The 23,820-nt window shown below is 36.1% G+C and overlaps 1 protein-coding gene across 1 annotated transcript; it reads left to right on the top strand.

Annotated features, from left to right (window-relative positions):
• The first annotated feature begins 107 nt into the window (after positions 1-107).
• unc119b (unc-119 homolog b (C. elegans)) lies at positions 108-23,484 on the top strand. Its single transcript, XM_058757560.1, has 5 exons — positions 108-554; positions 16,801-16,914; positions 18,245-18,344; positions 19,160-19,332; positions 21,997-23,484. Exons 1-5 carry the CDS (start codon positions 254-256, stop codon positions 22,107-22,109), a joined length of 801 nt encoding a protein of 266 aa, XP_058613543.1. The 5' UTR covers positions 108-253; the 3' UTR covers positions 22,110-23,484.
• Positions 23,485-23,820: the final 336 nt, after the last annotated feature.

Below are 23,820 nucleotides of genomic sequence, written 5' to 3'. Positions count from 1 at the left end.
TTTTTTTTTTTTTATCAGTCAAACAGTATCATCTGTCGTCGCCGTGCGCCACTGAACTGCAGGCGACCCCCTCCGGCGTGCAGTGGTACGTCCCTCAACTGGAGCGCCAGAGAGATTCAGATCGAGCGGAGAACAGGAGGATTTAAATACCTCTAAGCGGGCGACCTGCTCAGCCCTTCGGGTGTGGGAGGGTGACTGTTTTGTGTCTTTGCTAGACCGGGGGAGCAGGGGGGTGGAGGAGGAGGAACGGATAATGAGCTATTCTTGTACCAGCACAGGCAACAGCCAGGACCCATCGAGCTCTAAGAAGTCCGGCGGCGTTAATCCCGGTAGTTGCAGCAGCAGCAGCAGCGGAGACACCGGCAACGGCAATAACCGCCACAGCATCCGCGGCAGCAAAGCGAACTCGAACCCTGATTTATCCGAGGCCATGAAAGTCAAGAAGGGCTGCAACACGACAGACGTCGGGGTCCCCGTCACCACAGAGGAGGAATTGCTTGCGAACAAAACGATCACCCCGGAGGATGTGCTGGGATTGCAGAAGATCACTGAAAGTAAGTGACCGAGTGGATCGGAACACGCTCGGAACATTTCGCCAAACATCGTAACTTACATTGTCGCAAAGCTATTGAACAGGTTGCGCGTTGTATCAACGCAGGCTTCGGTAGACTGAGTAATCACAGATCCTCTTGTTTATGAACACTTCACTGTGCTATATACGCCATATTGTAGCAATTCTAGATCACCGGGTTTCTTTAATAAGAAAGACTGAAAAATAACTTGCTTGAGGAGCAGAATGAGCCGAACATTAGGTTTTATACAGACCATCATCAACATTTGGATTTATTGGTGTGCAAATATTGCATTAGTGCATCAATGTGGCTCACTCCTCAGAGGTCTTTATTAGGGTTATATGACCTCTTACTGGTAATACTATTGAAATTGAACTTATCAGCTATTGAATGACTTTGGAAATGGGAAGAAATAAATGGCATGGGCAGTGCCATTTCTCAAGGATCAGCTATAATTAACCTTCTTCAGCCTTGCAGTCCTAAGTATGGTTAGGTAACAGGTGGCCAATAAGCCCTCCATTACTGTTTTTAAAGGCCCGTGCAATGGCTTATACAACATCCACATCCCATGAACCTTTATGAAGAGGCTGCATGTAATGCCAAGCTATTAGAAATGCCTCCTAAAAAGTTTGCATTCTGATTAATTATTTATTAATTCATTTTTTAAAAATATAAATATCTGATCAGTTCCAACCAGTTTGCGAATTATATAATTTTTTTGTGGTCATAATTATGATATATAAATCTACAGTAAAATTATAAGTACAGTTTTGTCATTTTCCTGTCGATGGTGAGCAGAAAACCCTTGAGTTGCCACGGTTAACTTATCCATTAGTGACTTTTGAGCAACTTTGCACGCACTGAATAACGTCAGTGGTTACTGTAACTTAATTTGAAAACACTCTTGAAATGTGCGCATGTGTGTACTTATAAATTACATAAAGCATATGTAAAATATTTTCACTTCCTAGGATTATATCCTTCTCTTGGCAGCCATCTTTCTCTGTTTACAGTCGATATGTAAGCGCATCAGCCTTGTATCATTTTTGTATCATGCATAAAATACTGTTTTTTGAAGATTTTAGGAAAGAAGTAAAAGTTTAGGAAAAATGTTTATATCCGGTGTTTTAATACAAGTTAAATTCAAATGAAGATGAAGAATGAACACCAGACATGATGAATTGTATATTTGGCTACACATTTTTATGTGTCGAAGAAATTCATAAAAGCTAAAGAATATTGTATTGGCTATTGAAATAATTATGTCACGCCGTAACAGCTATTCATAATTTATAAACATTATTATTAATTATAATTACTCATGACAACAACAATAACACAGATTCATGAACAAAGAACATTTATGAACTCTTGCTGGAAAATTATGCTTTTATTTGTTTTAATTTGTTCGAGACTAGCAAGTTCTGTTCTGTGTTAGCCACCCTCATAACTATGTCTTGGTAAAGTGGCATATGTAAATGAGCAGGATAGTGGGCTTTGTTTCTGTCAGGTGGTGAGTTTTTAATGTGCCCTACAAAAGTGCAGATCATGTTTGTTTCCAGCCCACTCAACCAGCATGTTTATTTGCTCAAAGCAGTTACATAATTTCACCTGTTTGCTGCGTTTTACTTCATAAGCTTTCCTGTTGGTCCTCTCTGAACATCTGAAAAATGCTGCCCACTCAAAGCAACCAACCTGTGCTTTGCTCGCAGTGCACAAGACGTATTTTTCTTTCGATATTTTGCTCTGACTCATCAAGCGATTCTAACCTCAGCCCTGATTAATTTTAGTGCACCATAACCATACTCTTTTTTTTTTTTTTTTTTTTTTTTTTATCTGTCAACATGCAAAATGGTTCCACTGTTCTATTTTAATTGGTATTCACTCATTTAAATACTAAAAATAATCCAAATTTCTCTTTGCTATTTTAATTTGGCCCGTTGATTATAATCTGTTTATATCAATATAATCTGTTTATTAATCTAATCTATTGCTGAGCCATTAACATGTCATATCTTCTTGAGAGCAATTGACAGAGGCTTGGAAGAAATATGTGTTGGCATCTGATTATTCTGAGTGACCAATGTTAGCACCTTTAGATAATACATTGCTTGCTCAGTAATTGTTGAGGCATATGTTGAGATTTTTACCATGGCAACCGTTTCTGCAGGTTGAAGGTGGGGCAGGAGTCCCTCATTATCGCCTCATTAAGAGCGAGTTTCCTGGAGACCTGAGAAGCAGTTACATACATGCAGTTTTATGTAGAAATGGGCATAGTTTTTATAAACGTAATATATAAAATCTATTTCTTTGCTTGTATGATGTTGTAATGTTTATAATATAGGCTTGATCGCAAAACATTGTTCTGAAGTTTAGTGCCTAACCATTCCAAATTCACCAGGTAATTTAATTGCACTTATTTTTGCTTTTGTCTATAGGGTTGGAATTGTGTCATATCCACATTGCCTTGTATCAACATTTCCTTTCACTACAGAGGATTTGCCACATGAAATGAGTTATTATACAGTCCACACCAGCAAGGGAAGTACATGAAGGTCACAGGATGTTAGTTGAGCTCATTGTTTTTTTAATCATTGTAAATGTCTTTCCTGAGCATGACTATCTTAAATTTACAGTGAGTCAGTATCAGGCCATAATTTCATCAAAGTAACTTTGTCGGTAGCTTTTAGGCCTGTAGAACAAGTATTCTGTGGTCCTTTCAAACAGTTAGCTTTGTTTCTGTAGTTAACTAAACAAATTGGTCATGGTTCTTGCTGCGAAATTACCATTGACCTTGTCTCCAGGCCAAATTGATACAGACCGTAAAAATTTAACTTCGAACATTAAAAAAATCTCATATTCATATATTCAGTCTGAATGACAATGATTCATATAGGCCTACTTTAGTCCCACAATGCTATAGACATGTGAGAGTCTAACTCCTGTCCTTTTCTTGTGAACTTTTTTTCTCCACTGATTAAATGCTGCAAATCTCTGTTTTAAAAACTTGTGCTTCATTGGCAGAATTGTATTTTAAATCATCCTGTCTAATATGTTAGTATATGAAGAGTTTATTTATAAACTTATTGTTATCATGCTTTTATTGGGCCTCATTCATGAAACACGAGCAGAACACATTTTTGTGTAAATCGTTCGTAAAGCCGTTCTAACGTAAACTTTGAATTAATGAAAATGTTTGTATTTTCAAAACGAGAAACAAGAAATTTACACCTGCTCCCTACCATAATGGCTGAACAACAATAGAGAAGTTAATATTACTGGTTACTGCATTTTTATATTCAATAATATTCTTCAAAATGAGATACTAGTATTACGTTACTGCCGTGGATATTCCTTATCATAGCAAACAAAGTGTCTCAGCTGGAAAAACGCTGTACCACCAAAGCATTCTCAAGCGCTACCAGCTGGCCGTTTTCCGAAGAGCGCCTGACATTTTTCAGCTGGCTAAAAATGCTTTGGTGGACACATGTTATTGAATATTTATTGCTAGCCATATGGCCTATTAGTCTTTTTTGCATTTATGCAATATACTGGAGCCAAACCTGAGAAAGTAGACCTGAATATTCCACTGCGTTCCTGGACACGCAATATGCGTAGCTGTAATTGATTATGCAAATTGTAAATAAGCGTGCACGAGCGCCCTATTTACGAATGATTGGAATTAATTAACATACGCATGTTTAACTAACAAATCGGACGTTTACGAAGCGTTTGTGAATCTGAAGGAGAATTTTCGGAAAGGTCCATTTTATGTGCAAATTACTCAGAAATTGTGTTAGTTAGCTGTTTTTTTTTAGTTATTTTTTTTAACCTAGTCAAAATAAATAAATAAATAACTGCAGTTTGATTGAGATTTAATTGGAATGCACAATGAAAAAGCATGATTTTTGAGAATTGTTAAAAATGGAGTTATATGTTTTTGCAAATAAACTCTTCATATATTAATTTAGTATTAATAGTAACCTAACATAAATGTTGTATTATTAGCTTTTATTTTAATAATTGACACTGGTCTGAACAGGCCATATTTCCAACTGTACATTTATATGGTTTATTCTATAATGTAACAATTATTGACCATAACTATATTGGTGCATCCATCTGCTTTTCCTTTACACAATCAATACTTACTTCAGTGCGCTGTCATATCTTCATTTTCATTTCACTTTTTTCTCCTGTTCTTTGTTTTAAACGGACACAGCATCTATATCTATATTATGTAGCTGTGTTTCACTCAGTCAGTTTTAGATGTTAATCATCGTTAAGAAAGTGCTTAAAAGTACACAAATTTACTATCCACATCTGATGAAATATAATGCAAATGCACGTGCATGGAATAGACTAAGTGTTAAGTATGTCAACAAAAACCCTTGTCCTCTCCAGCATTCATTTCTAATTCAAATGTAATATCCTGTTCCAGTTCCAACTCTATGCACACAATTATCAGAAAGTAATTTATACAAGGCTGTACTGTAGCAGACAAGCAAATCAGGAAAAAGCTCATAACTCTTTCTAAATTTGTCAACTAGGTTGTTTTTCGTTAAGAATGCATTCAGCGTGCACAGTCTGAAAATCATACCCAGTTTTGTTTTATCTCACTGTTAGTCTTAAACTGCGGTTTTTGCATTGTTTACTTCTTGCTTAACTCTGGGTTGAATAGGTCAACATGTGACCCAGCTTCAGTGTTGATCTAATGAAACTGTATTAGCATTTATTTAGATGTGAGATACTGCATAACTTTTTTATTCTCCAGCAAAAATGAAAGCACTACTAAACATAAATTTAGATCCTGTCTACACACACACGCATAAATTAACTGATAAGATTTGACAGCATCGCTTGCTCTTTTGGTGCTCTCCACTGTCTGCTCTTACTGTCATTTCCTGTGTCTTGTTCTAGTGTCTATATCTGCACCTCTAAACTCCAGATGGCTAATCTGCCAAGCTTAATGTGCTAAAAATGTACACCACTCCCTTGCAACCTAGTGTCCTTAGCACAGCCCGGTGTTGTGAAAGATTCAATCCTCCTGCAGAATCCAATCCCCCTTGGACCCCAAGGGATAGTCCTTTTGTAATGCCTGTCCAGAGATGATGATAATAACTGTTCCCTTTGACATCTGAAGATTAATATTTTTGAATAGAATGTATGGTATTACCATGTTTAATATCATTGTATGATTAAGTATCCAGACTTTAGGACATGGATGATGAAATATTAGCTTGGCAGGCTAATCGGTTCATATGCTAACTGAAAACCAGACTTGTGTTATTTGACCATATGTGTTGTACATATATGACATTTTCATGTCAAATGATGAAATTTGCATACAAACATTTTCACGAACAAATCATGATTCATCAATAACTTTTGTGCTACAATTTATTCTAAATTTATGAAAAAAAAAAAAGTAAAACAACTAAAAATACACTCTGGGTTGCCTTATTGTGTTAAGATTAATTTTATACATAGATATTTAATCTTAAATTTCGTCATATGCATATGTGAAAGAGTAAAATAGATGTGAGGTTTCTTTGTATTAGCAATGCAGTACAGCTGGCTAAAGAGAGCTCTGGGGTCTCTTTTATAAAACTCTCCATAGATTTCATCCTAAAAGTGTACGTACGCACAAAAGCTAGCTTTTGCGTACACACAAAAGTTTTCCGAAAACTATGCGCAAAAATCCCTTTATATGTCCCAGTCAGGGGGAGATTGTGCTTACGTGCATCTCCACCCCGACTCCTCCCCAAAATCACCATATTTGGAGTTTACAACGCCTAGTTTTACTATGCGTAACCTCATCTGCATATCATTTCCATGCATATTCCATCCACGTGACACCACACTCTAAAAAATGCTGGGTTAAATACAACCCAGCGCTGGGTGAAATATGGACGAACCCAGCGATTGGATTGTTTAGACCCAGCGGTTGGGTTACTTCCCAGAAGGTTGGGTTAAACATTTAACCCAACTGTTGGTTGAAAACAACCCAGCATGTGTTCTGTCCAATATTTACTCAGCACTGGGTTGTATTTAACCCAGCATTTTTTAGAGTGACGTGTTTAACACCTTCAAAGGTACAAGACATTAAGGAAGTATAAGATACGGACTAAATGCCATTTGTGCCTTAAACATACATTTTTATTGCTAAAAATTATCTAGTATCCTTGTTATGTTTTATAATAAATATATGAAAATATCCATAAAAACAAAACGATTTAAAATAGTTCTCAGATATATTTTAGAATAGAGTTCATCTCATTCTTTTACACTGGCCAAATAGTATTTCAATTGTTTTAAACAATTAAATCAAATAAAATTTATACAGTTTTGCTAATAAGGTGAACATCTATTTTTAGTGGAAACAGATAGGCTAGACCTATATTTATTGCAGTTTAAATACAAGTCTGACCCGGTGCATTATTTTAAAAAGTAAATGTGCAAATCTTACCGTTTTCCTCAAGTTGTTTCCTTCAAATACAGCGGTATTTACATAATATCAAAGTAAGTGTGCATAATTGACCATTGTTCTCTCTAAAATACTTACTCGTATCATGAGATCTGCAGTTTAGTTTAAACATGAATTATCGTGCACCTATAGCACTCCTCGCTGTCATTAAAACAGGAAAAGTGATCGAGCGCATCCACTATATATAGCCTATAAATTCATATTTTTTTGTTTAACTTCGGTGTAATGACTTTTTGTAATTTCAGTGCTTATCTCCATTAATGAGAGTGGAATATTTAATGTAAATGTGTGTATCAACAGTTTAAAATTGTTGTTTACTTCATTATTTTTCTCACTCCAGGTAAAATAATTTGCACGCATGTTCTAATGTCCATACATATACGCCAAATGTATTTTTTATCAATGCGGATATGTGCGTGGAAAATTGCTTACGCATATTTATATGCCCATTTTGTGCGTACGCAACATTTATAAATGAGACCCCTGGTCTGTATAAAAGACCTCTTGTTTGAACTGGCTTTGACGATTACACACTTTAACTTAGTAAAGGCCAGGTTGTCAGGAGCAGTGCCTGATTGTACTGTACCTAGATTAAAGATAGAGCACATATTAATGATACATTGACTTTTTGAGTCGGATCATTTGACTTGGTTGATCAAATTCACAAAAGCCATCCTGTAGGATGTTTGGCCCTGGCAATGCCATGGTGATATGTTTGATTCCCAGGGAAAGCAAGAACTGAAAACTGAATCTTGAATGTAGTGTAAGTGGATTTTGATAAAAGCATCTGCTAAATGCATTAAAATGTAAAACCTGGTCGAATGATTTCTTTACAAATCAGAAAAATTAGTTTGTTAATCTGAACGTGGCTCAGTGATTGTTCACAGCAGTTGAATGGCTTACCGGATGCATGGGAGGATTCTCAGTGAATAACTTAAATTTTGGCCTGTTATTTGCTACTGTTTGAACAAGGCTTGGATTATGGTGCACGAGTTGTTTTGATTGTTATGAGACATGTATTGTACTTCTGCAGCCTTTTTGAAGCTTGAAAACCTCAGTCCCATTGGGCACTAATTACAGTACTTTAAAAAGGGCTTGGAGTGACATGTTGGCGAACAGTTCCTTTTAATAATTAGACCAATTTGGTTCATTTAATGTTGTATAAGACATACAATCTTTTTTTTCTGCTTGTATTATTAGTAATAGCATTGGATGGTTCTTGTGTGCATTATACGTCATTGGCTGTGTGGCTGTCTAATAATGCTGAACTATTTTAACATGTAATTCTTTGCATTTTGCATTGCTAGTTTGCATTTTTTTGTCTATTTTGTAATGTTCAAATTGATGAATCACTAAGACAAACTGACATCTGAAAGCTAATTCAAAGAGTTTTTGTAGAGCAATACAGCTGATCCAAAACAAACTGGAGAAACAAGTCCAACTTGTCAGTCATTTACATAGATTTGCATATTTTATAAAGCCAGACTCTGTGATCAGAGAGCAGTTATTTAAAGAGACAGATCTGTTCAATTTTGAGCGATGATGCTAAAGGACATGTGCACAGAGAAAGAGTTCAAATAACACGCACAAATCCACTGCCAGACATGCATTCAGTGACTTCTTGTTGCTCTTTTATTACTTGACTCATGTTTTCTATTCCTATTCAGCACTTCAAATACTTCTATCTCATGCTAGTAGGTTGCTGGTCTTGTTTCTACAGCGGCCCATCCACTCTGGCGTTGCTTGATGCTAATGCAGAATGATCCAGGGTCATGTTAATACTGCCAAAGGCACGGCGGTCATGCCTGTGCTGGCCATGAAGTGAATTTCTTGGGTGGTCATTTACAAAGCTGAGCCTAAATCTACCAGACATGTAGTTTTGTGACCTCTATCAGGTTCTGTTGCCCTACAATGTGCATGTATGTTTGTCTGATAAGAACATCAAGTACCTATTGAGGTTTTTACATCCTGTTCGTGAACATGTGCAAGTCTCTTATGCTTCCTGAATGACAAATGTTCTGGTCCCGTTCAGAGCGATTACTGAATGTGTCATCTAGATCAGTGGTTCTCAGTTAGGTCGGTTCAGAACCACTGATCTAGATCTGTTCATTTGAAATGTCAGTGCTAGTTAAGGATTGCTTTGTACTTATGTTGAAACATCTAGTTTTAGCTTTTGATTGCATTCTCAGAAAATATATAAAAAAATAATCTGAATGAAATAAACACTGTAAAGTGGAATTCCATGTCTGTATTAGTGATATACTGTTGATTAGTAAATTGTTTGCTCATGTATAGGCTTGTCAGACCTTGTGGTTGTTTATTTTGCTGATGATACAGGTAGCAAGCTGTTTTTCAGTTTATGGCTGCCTAAATGTAGCAGCCGTCTAGTGGTTATTTTTGAGGTTGAGCGAGTATGGTAATGAATATACCCACAGCATGTTTTAAATACTTGGTTACATTGTGCCTAAAGGTCAAAAAAGAACTGATGCTCTCATTTTAATGAGTCATGTTTCATGCACATCTCTGTATTTGTGCTGAATTGGCCATTATCTATACCAGATTAAAACTTCACAATCTATACCAGCACTAAATTCTTTAAGCAAGAAGTGTTTTTTTGTTTTTGTTTTTAGTGTTTGTCTGTTTGTCTATTTTCTTGTCTTTTGCCTGTTTTTTATATTTTGTCTTTATTTTTAGTGTTTTTGTGCTTTTGCCTTTAAACACCACTACAATGGATTTGAAATTAAAACAATCAAAATGTGATTGAAGTGCAGACTTTTAGCTTTACTTTAAGAGGTTCCACAAAAATATGACATTTACCTTTTAAGAGTTACAGCCATTTTAAGCAAAGTACCTCAATTTTCAGGGGCTCAATAGTATTTGGACAGTTGACTAAGAAGAGGTTAATTGACCAGGTGCTGGTTTCTTCAAGACAAATTAATCCGATAAAAGATCTGGAGTTGATATGAGGTATCAAACTGGCATTTGGAAGCTGTTTGACTGGTGCTACCAATATGAAGTCCAAGAAGATTTCGATGAAAGTGAAGGAGGCCATCGTTAAGCTGGAAAAAAAACAACATAAATCTTTGAGAGATAGCAAAAACCTTAGGTGTGTCCAGATCAACGGTTGGCTACATTCTTAAGAAGAAAGAAAGCACTGGTGGGCTTAACAACATCAAAGGCCTGGAAGACCACGGAAGGCAACTAAAGGGGGCGACTGCAGAATCTTTTCCTTGGTGAAGAAAATCCCTTCATAACAGAGGGTTTACAACAAGGTGCAAACTACTGGTAACATTCAAGAACAGGAAAGCAAGATTAGACTTCTGGAATAAGATTCTTTGGACTGATGAAACCAAGATCAACTTGTACCAATCTGAAGGGAAGAGAAAAGTATGGCGAAAATGAAGGAACAGCTCACAATCCAAAGCACACCACATCAAGTGCCAAACATGGTGGCGGCAGTGTTATGGCATGGGCATGTATGGCTGCCAATGGAACGGGCTCACTGACAGAAGTAGCAACATGAATTCTGAGGTCTTTAAGGCTATACTCTCTGCTCTCCAAATGCTATAAAACTGATAGGAACATATTGCGAAAACAACTCAAGACTTTTTGAAGGCAAAGAAATGGAATATTCTTCAAGGCCATGAGGACAAGACTGAAGGCAGAAAGACCCACAAACAAGCAGCAACTCGAGGTGGCTGCAATGATGACCTGGCAAAGCATCTCCTGGGAGGAAACTCAGAATTTGGTGATGTCCATGGGCTCCAGACTACAGGCAGTCATTGACTGCAAAGCATTTTCATCCAAGTATTAAAATTGTGCTTTTATTTACAATTATGTCACTTTGTCCAAATACTATTGAGCCCCTGAAAATGAAGCTACTTTGCTTAAAATGGCTGTAACCCCTAAATGGTAAATGTCATATTTTTGTGGAACCTCTTAAAGGGTTACTCCACCCCAAAAGGAAAATTTTGTCATTAATCACTTACCCCCATGTCATTCCAAACCCATAAAAGCTTTGTTCGTCTTCAGAACACAATTTAAGATATTTTTGATGAAAGCCGGGAGGCTTGTGACTGTCCCATTGACGGCTAAGTAAATAACACTGTCAAGGCCCAGAAAAGTATGAAAGACATCGCCAAAATAGTCTATCTGCCATCAGTGGTTAAACCTGACTGTTATGAAGCGACGAGAATACTTTTTGTGCGCAAAGATATAAGTATACGTATAAGACGTATGCGTGTGTTGCGGCTGACACAGAACAGCGTATGCTATTTGCGTCCAGATATGCTACGCTGATGCAGAGGAGATGAAATGTTGAATAAAGTCATTATTTTTATTTTCTTTGTGTAGAAAAAGTATTCTCATTGCTTCATAACAGTCAGATTGAACCACTGATGGCAGATGGACTATTTTGACAATGCTTTTCATACTTTTCTGGGCCTTGACTGTGTTATTTACTTGGCAGTCAATGGGACAGTCACAAGCCTCATCCAAAATATCTTAAATTGTGTTCCGAAGACGAACAAAGCTTTTACAGGTTTGGAACGACATGGGGGTAAAGTGATTAATAATATATACATACATGTATACAATCACGTGTGTGCGTGTGTATAGTTTATAAATGCTAATTTTAGAATATAAAATCTTTATTTTTCATGGATCTTGTTCAATTTTGCATGTACTTACTACAGTAATAACAGTATATTATGCATAATTACATGCAACTAACACTACAAATTTATCCAAAATCCTTTGTCCCTCATAACTGGAATGAGTACCATTACCATTCACAGTTGCATGCTAGATTCAGTGTTGCATCATTGTTTGCTTGAGCACCACAGCTCAATGTTGGAACTCCTAAACCATGGCTCTGACAAAATGTTGGCCATATTCCTAAAGAGAAAATCTGTAGTGTAGCTTTCAGGAGCTGTTGAGTAGAACGCTTCCGGCACGCTCTGTCTCTGCCGCCCACCGTGAGACATGTTCGTGTGACACCGGCTCATTCCCGACTCATAGACACACACCTGCTACTCTGTGCATTACCTCACTGTTCTGGGCAACATGCCCGAGAGCGGATTACAGGCCACCTCTTATTAATGTACCTCTACGCACATTCCTATACACGCTCGTGCAGACTCCATCACTCTCTGCATCTCTCTTGGACAAAAATCTGGCGTAGATGAATAGCCAGATGGCATGATGGGGTGGAGAGGTGAATTTGTACAAAGCTTCATTTGTAGTCCGTGAACAGCAGTTGATGTTAAATTAATTTGTGTTGCTCTGAAGGTGTTAGTTATGTAGCGGAATTACTGAGGAATTACATTGCCACAATAATCCTCATTACTATCGCTGTCATTCACTGCACAGATTACTTAATGGGTTTAATGGCGAGTCGGTTTATTGTAAACATCTTCCAGTGAATGAATATACATCACCTGTTTTTGTGTGACCGTTTACTGCATGATTGACCTCTGACCTCTACAGAAATGGCTCACTTCCTAGTTGTAACGAACCCCTTAAGGTTTGTGTAAACTGAATTTGAAATCTGAATTAAAAACAGAAATACGCAGCTTTAATTATTGACATGTTTTGAAAGTCCTATGACAGACGTCAGTGTGATCACATCAAGAATTGGTTTCTGAACAAGAGTTATTTTGCCTTTTTCATTTGCATAAAGTTGAGTATTTCTCTGCTTTTGCACACTCTCACCATGTTCTTCCCTCAGCTCCTGTAGAAAATTACTTCAATTTAAGAAAATCTTGTTTTGCCATTTTCTGTATAGACTGTGGTATGTTTACTTTCTATTCATGTTTTATATACTTTTGCTACTTCATTTTAAGAGAGACATTTCAAGAAATCTTGAAATTAAGATTAAGAAATTTTGCATTTTTATGAGTATTTAAAAAATTTTGTTCATGTTAACCAATGTTGTTAACTAATTAATAAATTAAACTATTGTAAAGTGTTCATCTGTTAAGCCAATTTCAGGTACTTTGCTGATTTATTAAATTATTATTATTATTATTATTATTGCAACCTCTCAAAATCCAGAAACCAACTTATTCTGGAGAGCTCACTTATGTCTGCATTATGGGTCAGTTGGCATTCCGTTCATTCATTTCCAGGTCAGTGTCTGTTTTTGTGTGCTCTGTGAGCAATGCCATTACAAAACCGGTTTTGGATGGGAAAACGCATGATTGAGGACTGTGTTTGGTCAGTTGCAGTTACATCACATTGAAGCGCTGCAGAGAGAGGTACACACATCCTGCCTTCCCTTTAAATCTCCTGATTGCGTCCCAATCCGCCCCTGCCATGCTGAGACGCCTTAAGCTGCTTAGGGCCTAATCTGGGCCCTGGGCTCCTAGGGGAGCACATGTACACTGTCCAGAGAGGAGGAGCTAAACTGCTGCATGTGTCCATGGGAATGCGCCTTCTCTCAGGATACTGCATGGTTATTCAGCATGGATGCGGTGTTCGAAAACACTGAGGCTGGATCTGTATAACTGCGGATTGGAGATGGGTTTTAACATGTTATTGCACATGATTGGGGAATATATTTAAATAGAATATGTAATATATATGTATTTTGAAGTGCATATTCATTCTAAATGGTATAGAAGAATTTGTGTCACAAATAGGGTTTTGCGGTATTTGCAAATATCAGGACCGAAAATATGAAGACCACAGGGTACTACTGTGTGGTGCAGCTCAGACCAGATGTTTCTGAACACAATTACTCTGAGCTACTTCACAAGCTTTCATTTGTGGAAAACTACTGTCAAATACACTGAAACTCAAAAATCTTCATGATAAACTGACAAGATAAGTTTGGATCATCTTGAAATTGACAAATATATACTAAAATATTTCTTCTCAGAGTAATAATATTAATATTATTATTATTATTATTATTATTATTATTTCAGGAATATCATACAATATATATTTTTTATCCATGTTTTAATTTATACAGTTCTGTTGTGCAGCATCTTATTTGGCAAAAAAAATTTCTTGTAATTATATTTTCATTTGATTACATTTTAAAATATTGATTAAACTGTTAGCTTCATTAGTTTATTTCATTAGATCATTTTTAATTATATGTTTGTATTATTAAATCGTAAAACGCAGAATCCAGAAAAATAAAATGGAAAAAATACAGAATTTAGGGAAAAATAAAACGAATTCTGAAATGAAATGAACAAGCAAGATAAATTTACATTCGTTCTCAAGGTCTGACAAACATGTGGAAAGCATTTCATTCCCCATTAATGGTAAATAAATATTGTGCTATAATATCAATATTGTATGATATGGAAAAAAAATACTGTAATATTTTTGGCCTAATTTTCCCAGCCCTACATTTCCTGTTTGATGAAGGCATTAAAATATACATTCTATTACTGCAAAATGCCATTGCACATTATTACACTTTTTCTTTTTCTTTTTTTTTTAAACGCAAACAATTTAACACTTTGCATACAACTAGAAATGAAGAAATAACCATATTTTAATTTATTGGGGTTAATTAAATGAAATACAAGGTCAGATGTTGTAAGGCTTAATAAATAACACCCTAATTAATTTCCAACATGGCAATAAAAATATGCACAAATGAAGTAAATTTCTATTTTAAAAATAGAATTTTATTGCATGCGGTGCAGTTAGATTGTAAAAGTGTTTTAGAATTGTTACATTAGCTCATTTTGTAAAGTCACCAAAAATATAAGTTTAAAAAAAAAACTTATTTTTATTACATTTATTTTATGTTTTTCTTATAGTGTTTTTCTGTAACAGATTACATACTACATCATCCTGAGTCTTCAGTTAACATGTTATTAGTAGTTGTTACTAAACAGACGATGTATTTCTACACAATAAGACAATGTGTGACACAATTAGAATCATGTCTAAAAGGGGTTTTATTTTGAAATAACATTATCCAGCCCTAATTTCACAAATCACTCCCCAGAATGTCTGCTCAGGAAATCAGACACAAAAAATCTGAATATTAAGTGCCAACAACTGTGCATTTTAATAGAGAGCTCATTTGCAATTTAAATGCTGCTGTTGTGTAAGCCCTGATGAATTGCATGTGATGTTTTTACTCGCATTATTGTTTGTCCTTGCTTGGCTAAATGCTGTGGATAGGGGTTTGTTCCCTTTCAGACATTTATATCTGTCCCGACTTAGTTCAGTTGGCGCTCGTCTGGAAGTTTATTCAAGATGGATCTTAATATAGATATTATAAATACCCAGTAGTTTGTTTTAGCACTCTGAACAGGAAACCATGAATCACTGCTCTTAGCCTAAAATGCTAATTGATTACCGTTGCTCTGAGTAAAACATAAGGGTGATGACCGAATCATTGACTTGTAATGGCTTATTTTTAATGTGGCCTCTGTTTGTCTAAGCAGGGTCTAATTTATGTGTCAAATAACATCCCACGGGAACAGTCATTCTGGCATCTCTAATGAACTGCCTAAGAATGAGTCAGAATTCCGATCTGCACAATTCATGGGTACGTCTCGCAAAACATACCCACAATGCACTACCTACGGAGCAGCAAACACTAATTGGCACTGTCACTTCTCATGGTTGCGAGGATTACTGAAGCAAAAATAGCGCGGTCTGTGAGTGCACGTGTGTTTACATTACATGTGTGCAGGTTTAGTGTTGACAGTGAACACACTGATCTTGACCCTTTTTTTACTAAATCAAGCACCTGGGCCTTTGCAACCATGAAGCAGTGTGATTTTTAGCAGAACACTCCAGGTGCAAATTAAAGATCAATTTTGGTTGTAGATGTAACATCTAAGTGAATGATTGCATGGGTATTTGTAGCAGATACTTCAGTGTCTTCTGTCACAATTTAGTTTGAGAACCAATTCTCCCTATTAAATAACTATTGACTTTTTAAACTGAACATTGAACTGTGGCTTTTGCCTCAAACTCAAACAAATTTGCTGCTTATTAATAGTCAGTAAGATAGTTAAGTTTAGGTTTGAGGTAGGGATCTATAATATGGGCCTGCAGAAAGACATTAATATGTGTGTTTTTAAGTACTGATATCCAGCCAACATGCTATTAAGATGAATGCTAATAAGGAACTAGTTAATAATAATCATCGCTTATTAAAAGGCTGCACAAGTTGTTTACCCAGAGGCGAAAGACAAAACTGCTGTGGCCTATTATGTCTCAAGTCTGAGGGGAAAGTGTATGTAAGGACACATGAAATCACTTGAATAAGTCTTGTGCAATCAGAATTTTGTGTTTGTTTTTATTATACTATTATATTGTATATATGTTTATATTTTATTATTATTATTATGTTTCTTTAGTTTAAATAAAAGTATTTTAATAATTATAATAATGCCCCCATACGTCTGTATCCCTAGATGTTAAATGCTTTATTGCTTTTAAATTGCCAAATTTTGTCAAAATAATTCCAATTGTGACCTTTTTTTTTTTTTTTTTTTAAATATTTCATGCAGGGTGTTTTTAATAACTTTTTTTGTTTTTTGTCTTTCTTTCTTCACAAGAGCGAAACACAGCCGCTCCATAAGTCAGAGTGCTATCCATGAGGCTATCGGCTCTCTGTACAATACAGATAGTTAAGATTCAACTACTGATGTAATCATTACAACATTGACTCACAAAGTTTATATAATGCTTGTAGGACTTAATTTGTAGAGTTACATTTGTAAAATCTAAATATATTTATTTTTTTCCCCACAGACTATCTGTGTAGTCCAGAGGAGAATGTATACAATATTGACTTCACACGGTTCAAGATCAGGGATATGGAGACAGGAACAGTACTGTTTGAGATCACCAAACCACCAGCCACAGGTGAGTGTGAGCACCCACTTGCAGCAGGTTACTGGTTCTAGTCATGTGATCAGCGGCATGGAGAGTTATTGGATCTCGTGGGTATACACAGTTATTGACACAGTTATGTAGTTAATTTGTGTGTGTTACATTTTGTTACATCTACTTTTTGTTTTGGATCATGTTGAACAAGTTACAGTCAAACCAAATTTTATTCAGACACCTTCAACATTTCTCACATTATCGGTTTATTTACTATAGTTTAGAAAATGGTAATAAAATATGACAAGAACTCAAGAGTTAAACTGTGTCAGAACAATTTGATCTTGATAATGTCAGATAACTTTGAAAGAAAGGTATGCAATGAATTCGGCTGAATAGCTGTCAGCTGTTACAGTTAAGTACACAATTAGATAATCCCAATAGTCCGGAAAAAAAAATCAAAAATGATATCTGGTGTCTGAATAAATATTGGTTTGACTGTATATTTAATAGGTTACTGCTTAACAGTCCTTTTAGACGACAGACTTATGGGCTTCACGTTTGGCATTGCAAAGAAAGGTTTGAGTGTGTGGTTGCATATTAAATCAATTAATAATCAGGTGCAGCAGTAATATGTGATATGCTGGCATATCAGATATCTTTTGCCCCTAAAAAGGTGTTTGTTTGCATGAGGTTACCATTTATGTAATAACTAGCCTTTTGGCTTTTGACTTGTTATACATGTTATAAATAATATTCCAGGACCGTTTTCAGTTTCATTATTCACTTTCATTTATGGCTCTTTTTTTTTTTTTTTAAATACAGCTTAAATACATGCAGTAAATACAGCTGCAAGCAGCAATTACAGGCAAGCAAATCAACTGCAGTCTGAAGAGACAAATGAGCATGTCTGAAGAATCTGATGATTCCACAAACATAATATTAAGCCGAGCAATTCAAAGGTTTTGAGAAAATTAAACTGTTTTAACCACCTACAAGGATTTCCAGAGTTATAGAGAGGTAATGATAATTTTCTGACCACTAGGTGGAACTGTCCTGAAACTGCTCAGGTATCATCACGGCTGTGTTTGAATATGAACAGAAACACTGTGTGAACATAAACTATTGTACTGGACTGAACTGGGATGTGATTCATGGAGTAACTGCACTGAATGTGTATGATGTACATTTGCTGTAGACCGCTGTCCATACAATGAAGAACAGGAAGAATGGAAAAAGTCTGTCGTCTCTGCTTTGTTGTTTTAGTCCTTTTTAATACGTTTAAGTGAAGCCCAGGAAGATCAATTGTCATCAATTGCAATGATGAATTATTTTACTATATTGATTCTCATTGTGATGTTTTTTTAAGATAAAGGAGGGGATAAAAGAGATGTTGATCCAAATGCTGGCCGGTTTGTACGTTATCAGTTTACACCAGCTTTCTTACGGCTACGTCAAGTAGGAGCCACGTAAGTACAGTTCATAAAACTAGTCAGTGTATACACTACAGAATCCAGAGTTTCCAAAAACATATAAAGCATATTGAAACAGAAAATAGTTATTTTAAATATTAAAATTGAACAATAGTACTGTTTTTATTGTATTTGTGCCCTAATAAATGCAACCTTTGTGAGCAGAAGAAACATCTTTAACATTAAAAATCTTACCTATCCCATGCTTTTTAAAGGTAAAATATGTTGGCCTTTAATGCACAGTTAATGATCAGTTCTTCGAATTTAAATATCTTTTAAAATAAACACTGGAGTTAAGTAAAGTTACTAAAAATGAGCCCATGCAGGTTATTATGAAATATTTGCATGATTAGATCATCATTGTAGTCCTGCTGTCTTGTCTTATATTGTCCTCTCTAGCAAAGAGATTACATATTTAGAAAATAAACACAGTAGCACATGAAAGGACAGACAGCTGATATTCATTAGTGGAGTTGTCTCATATTCCAGAACAACAGTTGCATGCTTATTGAGGTCAGATATAATAATCAAAACAAAGCGAGCATAAATCATTTCTCTAAATTAAACCTGTCGAATGAATCCAGTCATCATGCTAAAGGGCAGAATACAGAAGTAGATGCAGTAAGCTACTCATTATAAATAATGAATCCGCTTCACATAATGCATTGAGGAGTGAAATGCTGAACAGTTGTTGGAAATTAATTGGATGTAGTTAACAGCAAACCCAAGTGAAGAACTATAGAGTGAAATGAACACTGAAGAACTAAAGCTGTCATCTGAATATCTTCCCTGCCTTGTTTCTGTGTTTTTAGTGTTGAATTCACAGTAGGAGACATCCCCATCAATAACTTCCGGATGATCGAGAGGCACTATTTCCGTGAACAGCTGCTGAAGAGCTTCGACTTTGAGTTTGGCTTCTGCATCCCGAGCAGCAAGAACACCTGTGAGCACATCTATGAGTTCCCACCGCTCTCAGAGGATCTCAGTAAGTGCCATGAAGGTTATAAACTGTCAGATATAACCCTGCAGATACTTTTGCAAATTTATGCTGATTGTTTGTCTGTGTCTCAGTGCTGACATACACCGTTCAAATTGAACGGGACAACTGAGTTAATAAGTTACATGTCAATCCAGTCATACATGTTCAAATTTACTTGACATCAACAGACGGTTTACACAAGATGCCATATTGGTCATGCCAAACTTACTCGTTTGTTTTTACTGAAAGGCAATTTACAACCAATTTGTCATTTTTGTCAGACCCCTCTGTGTATAAAGCATATTTGATCCCACTTTATATCAGTTTCCTTAAAGGTCCCATGGCATGAAAATTTCACTTTGAGGTTTTTTAACATTAATATGAGTTCCCCTAGCCTGTCTATGGTCCCCCAGTGGCTAGAAATGGCGATAGGTGTAAACCGAGCCCTGAGTATCCTGCTTCACCTTTCAGAAAAGGAAAGCTCAGATGGCCCAATCTGGAATCTTCCCTTTATGTCGTCATACGGGGAAAGGTTACCTCCCCTTTCTCTGCTTTGCCCGCCCATGAGAAAATGAGCTACTACCGTGCGAGGCGAGGGCAATATTTTTTTTTCCTCGAGAGACATCATGGCTTGCAAACGAGCAAAGCATGACAGTTGCTCAGTGTTTGGATGTACAAATGAACACCAAAGTATTTTTTTAGTTCCTTCATCCGAGCCTATGGCTAGCATTAGCTACATGATAATAACTGAAACAGCATACATAAACAAACCAACTAAAGTACCGTATCCAGACACAATATTTTAAACTAACCATTTGGAGACGTCCTGCTGTAGCCGCTGAGTTGCAACTTCTTCATCCGGTGCTTCTCCATCCGGATCAGATTCTGACTGCATGTCTACGAGCCGCTGCGATACATCCACTGTCAACATTAGCGCATGGTAGCGCAAGCTGGTTAAGGCCACACACCCACCCTCCACCTTGCCCCGCCTCTCTCGTCCTTAAAGCTACAGATACAGAATGCCATGTCCTAAGGAAAGCTCGTTGTGGGACTGGCTCATAGTGGCTGAAATTCTGCACCAAGGCTGAATTTCGGGAAACAGACTTCAGATACAGTACTAGGGACCACTTAGGCCTATATAAAAGCATCCAAAAAGCAGCATGTCATGGGACTTTTAACTATTGTGTACTTACTTTTAAATTAATCATTTGATACAATGCACTTATACATGCACATGCATGTTTTTACATTTTACTTATATTTTTAAAAGTACCTGCATGTAATTACATCTCTAATGAATTTCTGTCATTACATTTATAATTGCACTGTTGACCCATCCCTTAAACCTACCCATACCACCAAACCTGTCCCTAACTTTACCTGTATCCCACCTCAATAGCAGCAGAAGTGTTTTGCAATACAAGTAGTACAATAAGTACTTATTTTGATGTCAATACATTGTAGTTAAGGCCACCTAATATAAAGTGGGACCACATATTTTGTTAGAATGTACTGCTTTAAATGTTTTTAAAATAATCTTAAACTTTATCAAATATTGAAATGAAAATCTTCCGTTTGTTTGTTATATTGATGCGAGTTGGTTGTCAATTGTTGTTTTTCATTACTACTCTGTTACTATGGTTTCTTTTAAAATACATTGATCTTGCCATGAAAATAGCCATAGATGCTGGTATGGCAATAAAAATCAGTAAAGACTGTTAGATATGCTGCTCAAAACTCGGTTGTAAAGGGGTTGGACTTTTGTTTTTGAAAGAAGCCTCTAATTACCAAGGTTGCATTTATTTTATCAAAATTACAGCAAAACATGTAATATTGTCAAAAATTATTCCTCTGATGCAAAGCTGAATTTTTAGCATTATTACTCCAGTTTTCAGTGTCACATGATCCTTCAGAAGTCATTCTAATATTTGAGCTTCAAGTAACATTTCTTATCAATGTTGAAAAGTTTTGCTGCTTAAATCATGATTTTGTGAAAATCATGATACCTTATTCTTTGAAGAGAAGTTTAATTTAATTTAAATTTAATTTAAGTACAGCATTTATTTGAAATAGAAATCTTTTGTAACATTATAGATATTTAAAGTAAAGTATTCATTTCTTTTTATATATATATATATATATATCTTACTGACCCCATCTGATGGAAATGGAAGAAGTTTATTTGAATTCTCTTCCTATCTTTAGAAACAACATTCGAAAAGATAGTTTGGTCTCGTACTGAACCTGCATGTTGGTTGCACAAAATTAATCTATATATATTTTAAATTGTCCACCAAATTAATATTTAAACAAAACTACTTAACTAAATTATATCAAATATATGAATTGCATACTTAACATTTTTTATTGCATTGTGTATTTCAGGGAATTGATTTATTTATTTTTTTTACTTTTTAACCCAATAATGAATATAGCACAAACAATGCAAGATATTCAAAGCAAGTTCGTCATAGAAGGGTCTATTAATTTATACAAAAATACATGAGAAAGAGAAAGAGATGTGTTAAAGTCACTGAATGAATATATTGCATTTTTAATGTATTTTTGAATGTAGTACCTACCAGCATCTATGAAAGGAAAATACTGTAGCTTTTAAAAAGCTTAATTGTTTATTTGTGTATCATTTTATGTGTTTTCTCTTTATTTCAGTACGTGAGATGATTCTCCATCCTTACGAGACGCAGTCTGACAGCTTCTACTTTGTGGACAACAAGCTGGTCATGCACAACAAAGCAGATTATTCGTACAGCGGAGGCCCTTAGGACAACCGTGGGAGGGGACTGAGGCAGAGAGTTTGACTGACAGACCTAAGAACCAATCACATGTCTTTGTCCAGCAGTCACACCCTCCTTGAATCAGTGTCATAGACGACCGCCTGCAGTGCGCCATGCCTGTGTTTGAGATCTAGAGTTGTATCGTAAGGTCTCGTCCAATGCATACATATCCTATTCTGATTTCACACTGCCATCATTCACATCAGCAAAAATAGATATTAAAGTGTTTATTTTGTAACGTACCCCAACGATGAGCAAATTCCCTCCAGTCCCAAGTTTTGTATGGGCAAGGCACTGTAATGTGAATGGTACTTAGGTTTTACTATTCAGTGTGTGTGTGGGGGGGGTTTGATTAAATGATTTTGTGTGTGTGTGTGAGAGAGAGAGAGAGGGGGTGTTCAACACTGATAAGACCATTATATATTGTTGATGTTGATGAGTATTTCTTTCCCTGTCAGAATAAGCTACATCATATTTAATGATATTTGTGGACTTTTCATCCTAAATAGAATATGATATGATTTTATGGTGAGACCTTGACATAATTGATAGATTTGTGTTGCATTAGATATATTTTGATACGTGAACAAGCTTTCAATTTTGAGATGTTGATTATTTGTGTGGTAAAAAAAAAAAAAGACAAGCAAAAAATCTGTCAAAAAATCAGTTCAAACATTCATGGTGCACAACTGATAATTAATAACTTTTGCATTCAAAAGTCTGCGTAAAGTTTCTGATTATATGTAATTCACGCTCTAAATGAGAGGTTGTGTAGATAAAACAACATTGTAAAAACCGCCTACTGAAAAGGGAACACAGCACACGTTATAAGCCTTGACATTTCAAACGTCTGGTTCGTGTGGTTTCTTTTTGTCTTTGTACAAAACAAAAGGAAAGAAATAGCCGTTCTGAGCTGTCTAAAGAACAGTAGTTCAAAGAGATCAAGAGATGGCGTCTCTTCTCATCTCTCCATCTAGCATTCCCTTTCTCACACATTCCAGTAAAGCCAGGCCCTTCATGGCTGTTTAGTGCACATAGCAGAGGTTAGATTTAACATCTTATCCAAGGATGTATCTATGATCCGTGTATTCATAGTGCAAAAAGTGCATTTAGGAGAATGATTTACCCGTTTTTGGTTTCTGAATAAAAAGGAGGCTTTCAAAGACTTCTACAAGCGCGTAAAATGGAGGAATAACTTGAAAAATGTTTCTAGTCAGATGTAATATGTGCTTTATTTATGATTGTGATTTATTGTAAATGATTTTGAGGGGGGAGAAAATAAAACGTATGTTTCGGACAGTTCAAACGCCAGTCTGGAATAAAAGAGAAATAAATGTATATGTTGAATTTTTTTGAAATGATTGAAGTTGTCTTTTTTTTTTCTTAGATTTTTCATTTAGGAAAAGGAAAGGAAAGGACGTGACGTGTGGCGTCCCATACTTGGAATTTGTGCTCTGCGTTTAACTCATCCAAGTGTACACACACCCGGAGCCAATGCTGCGGCGCCCGGGGAGCAGTTGGGGGTTCGGTGCCTTGCTCAAGGGTCTCACCTCAGTCATGGTATTGAAGGTGGAGAGAGCGCTGGGCATTCACTCCCCCCACTGACAATCCCTGCTGGACCTGAGACTCGAACCCGTGACCTTTGGGTTGCAAGTCCGATTCTCTATCCATTAGGCCACAACTGCCTAAAATGGGTTGA

The sequence above is a fragment of the Onychostoma macrolepis genome, chromosome 21 (genome assembly GCF_012432095.1).
Source record: "Onychostoma macrolepis isolate SWU-2019 chromosome 21, ASM1243209v1, whole genome shotgun sequence".
In the NCBI taxonomy this organism is placed as follows: Eukaryota; Metazoa; Chordata; class Actinopteri; order Cypriniformes; family Cyprinidae; genus Onychostoma; species Onychostoma macrolepis.
This window is presented reverse-complemented; position numbering and strand designations above follow the sequence as displayed.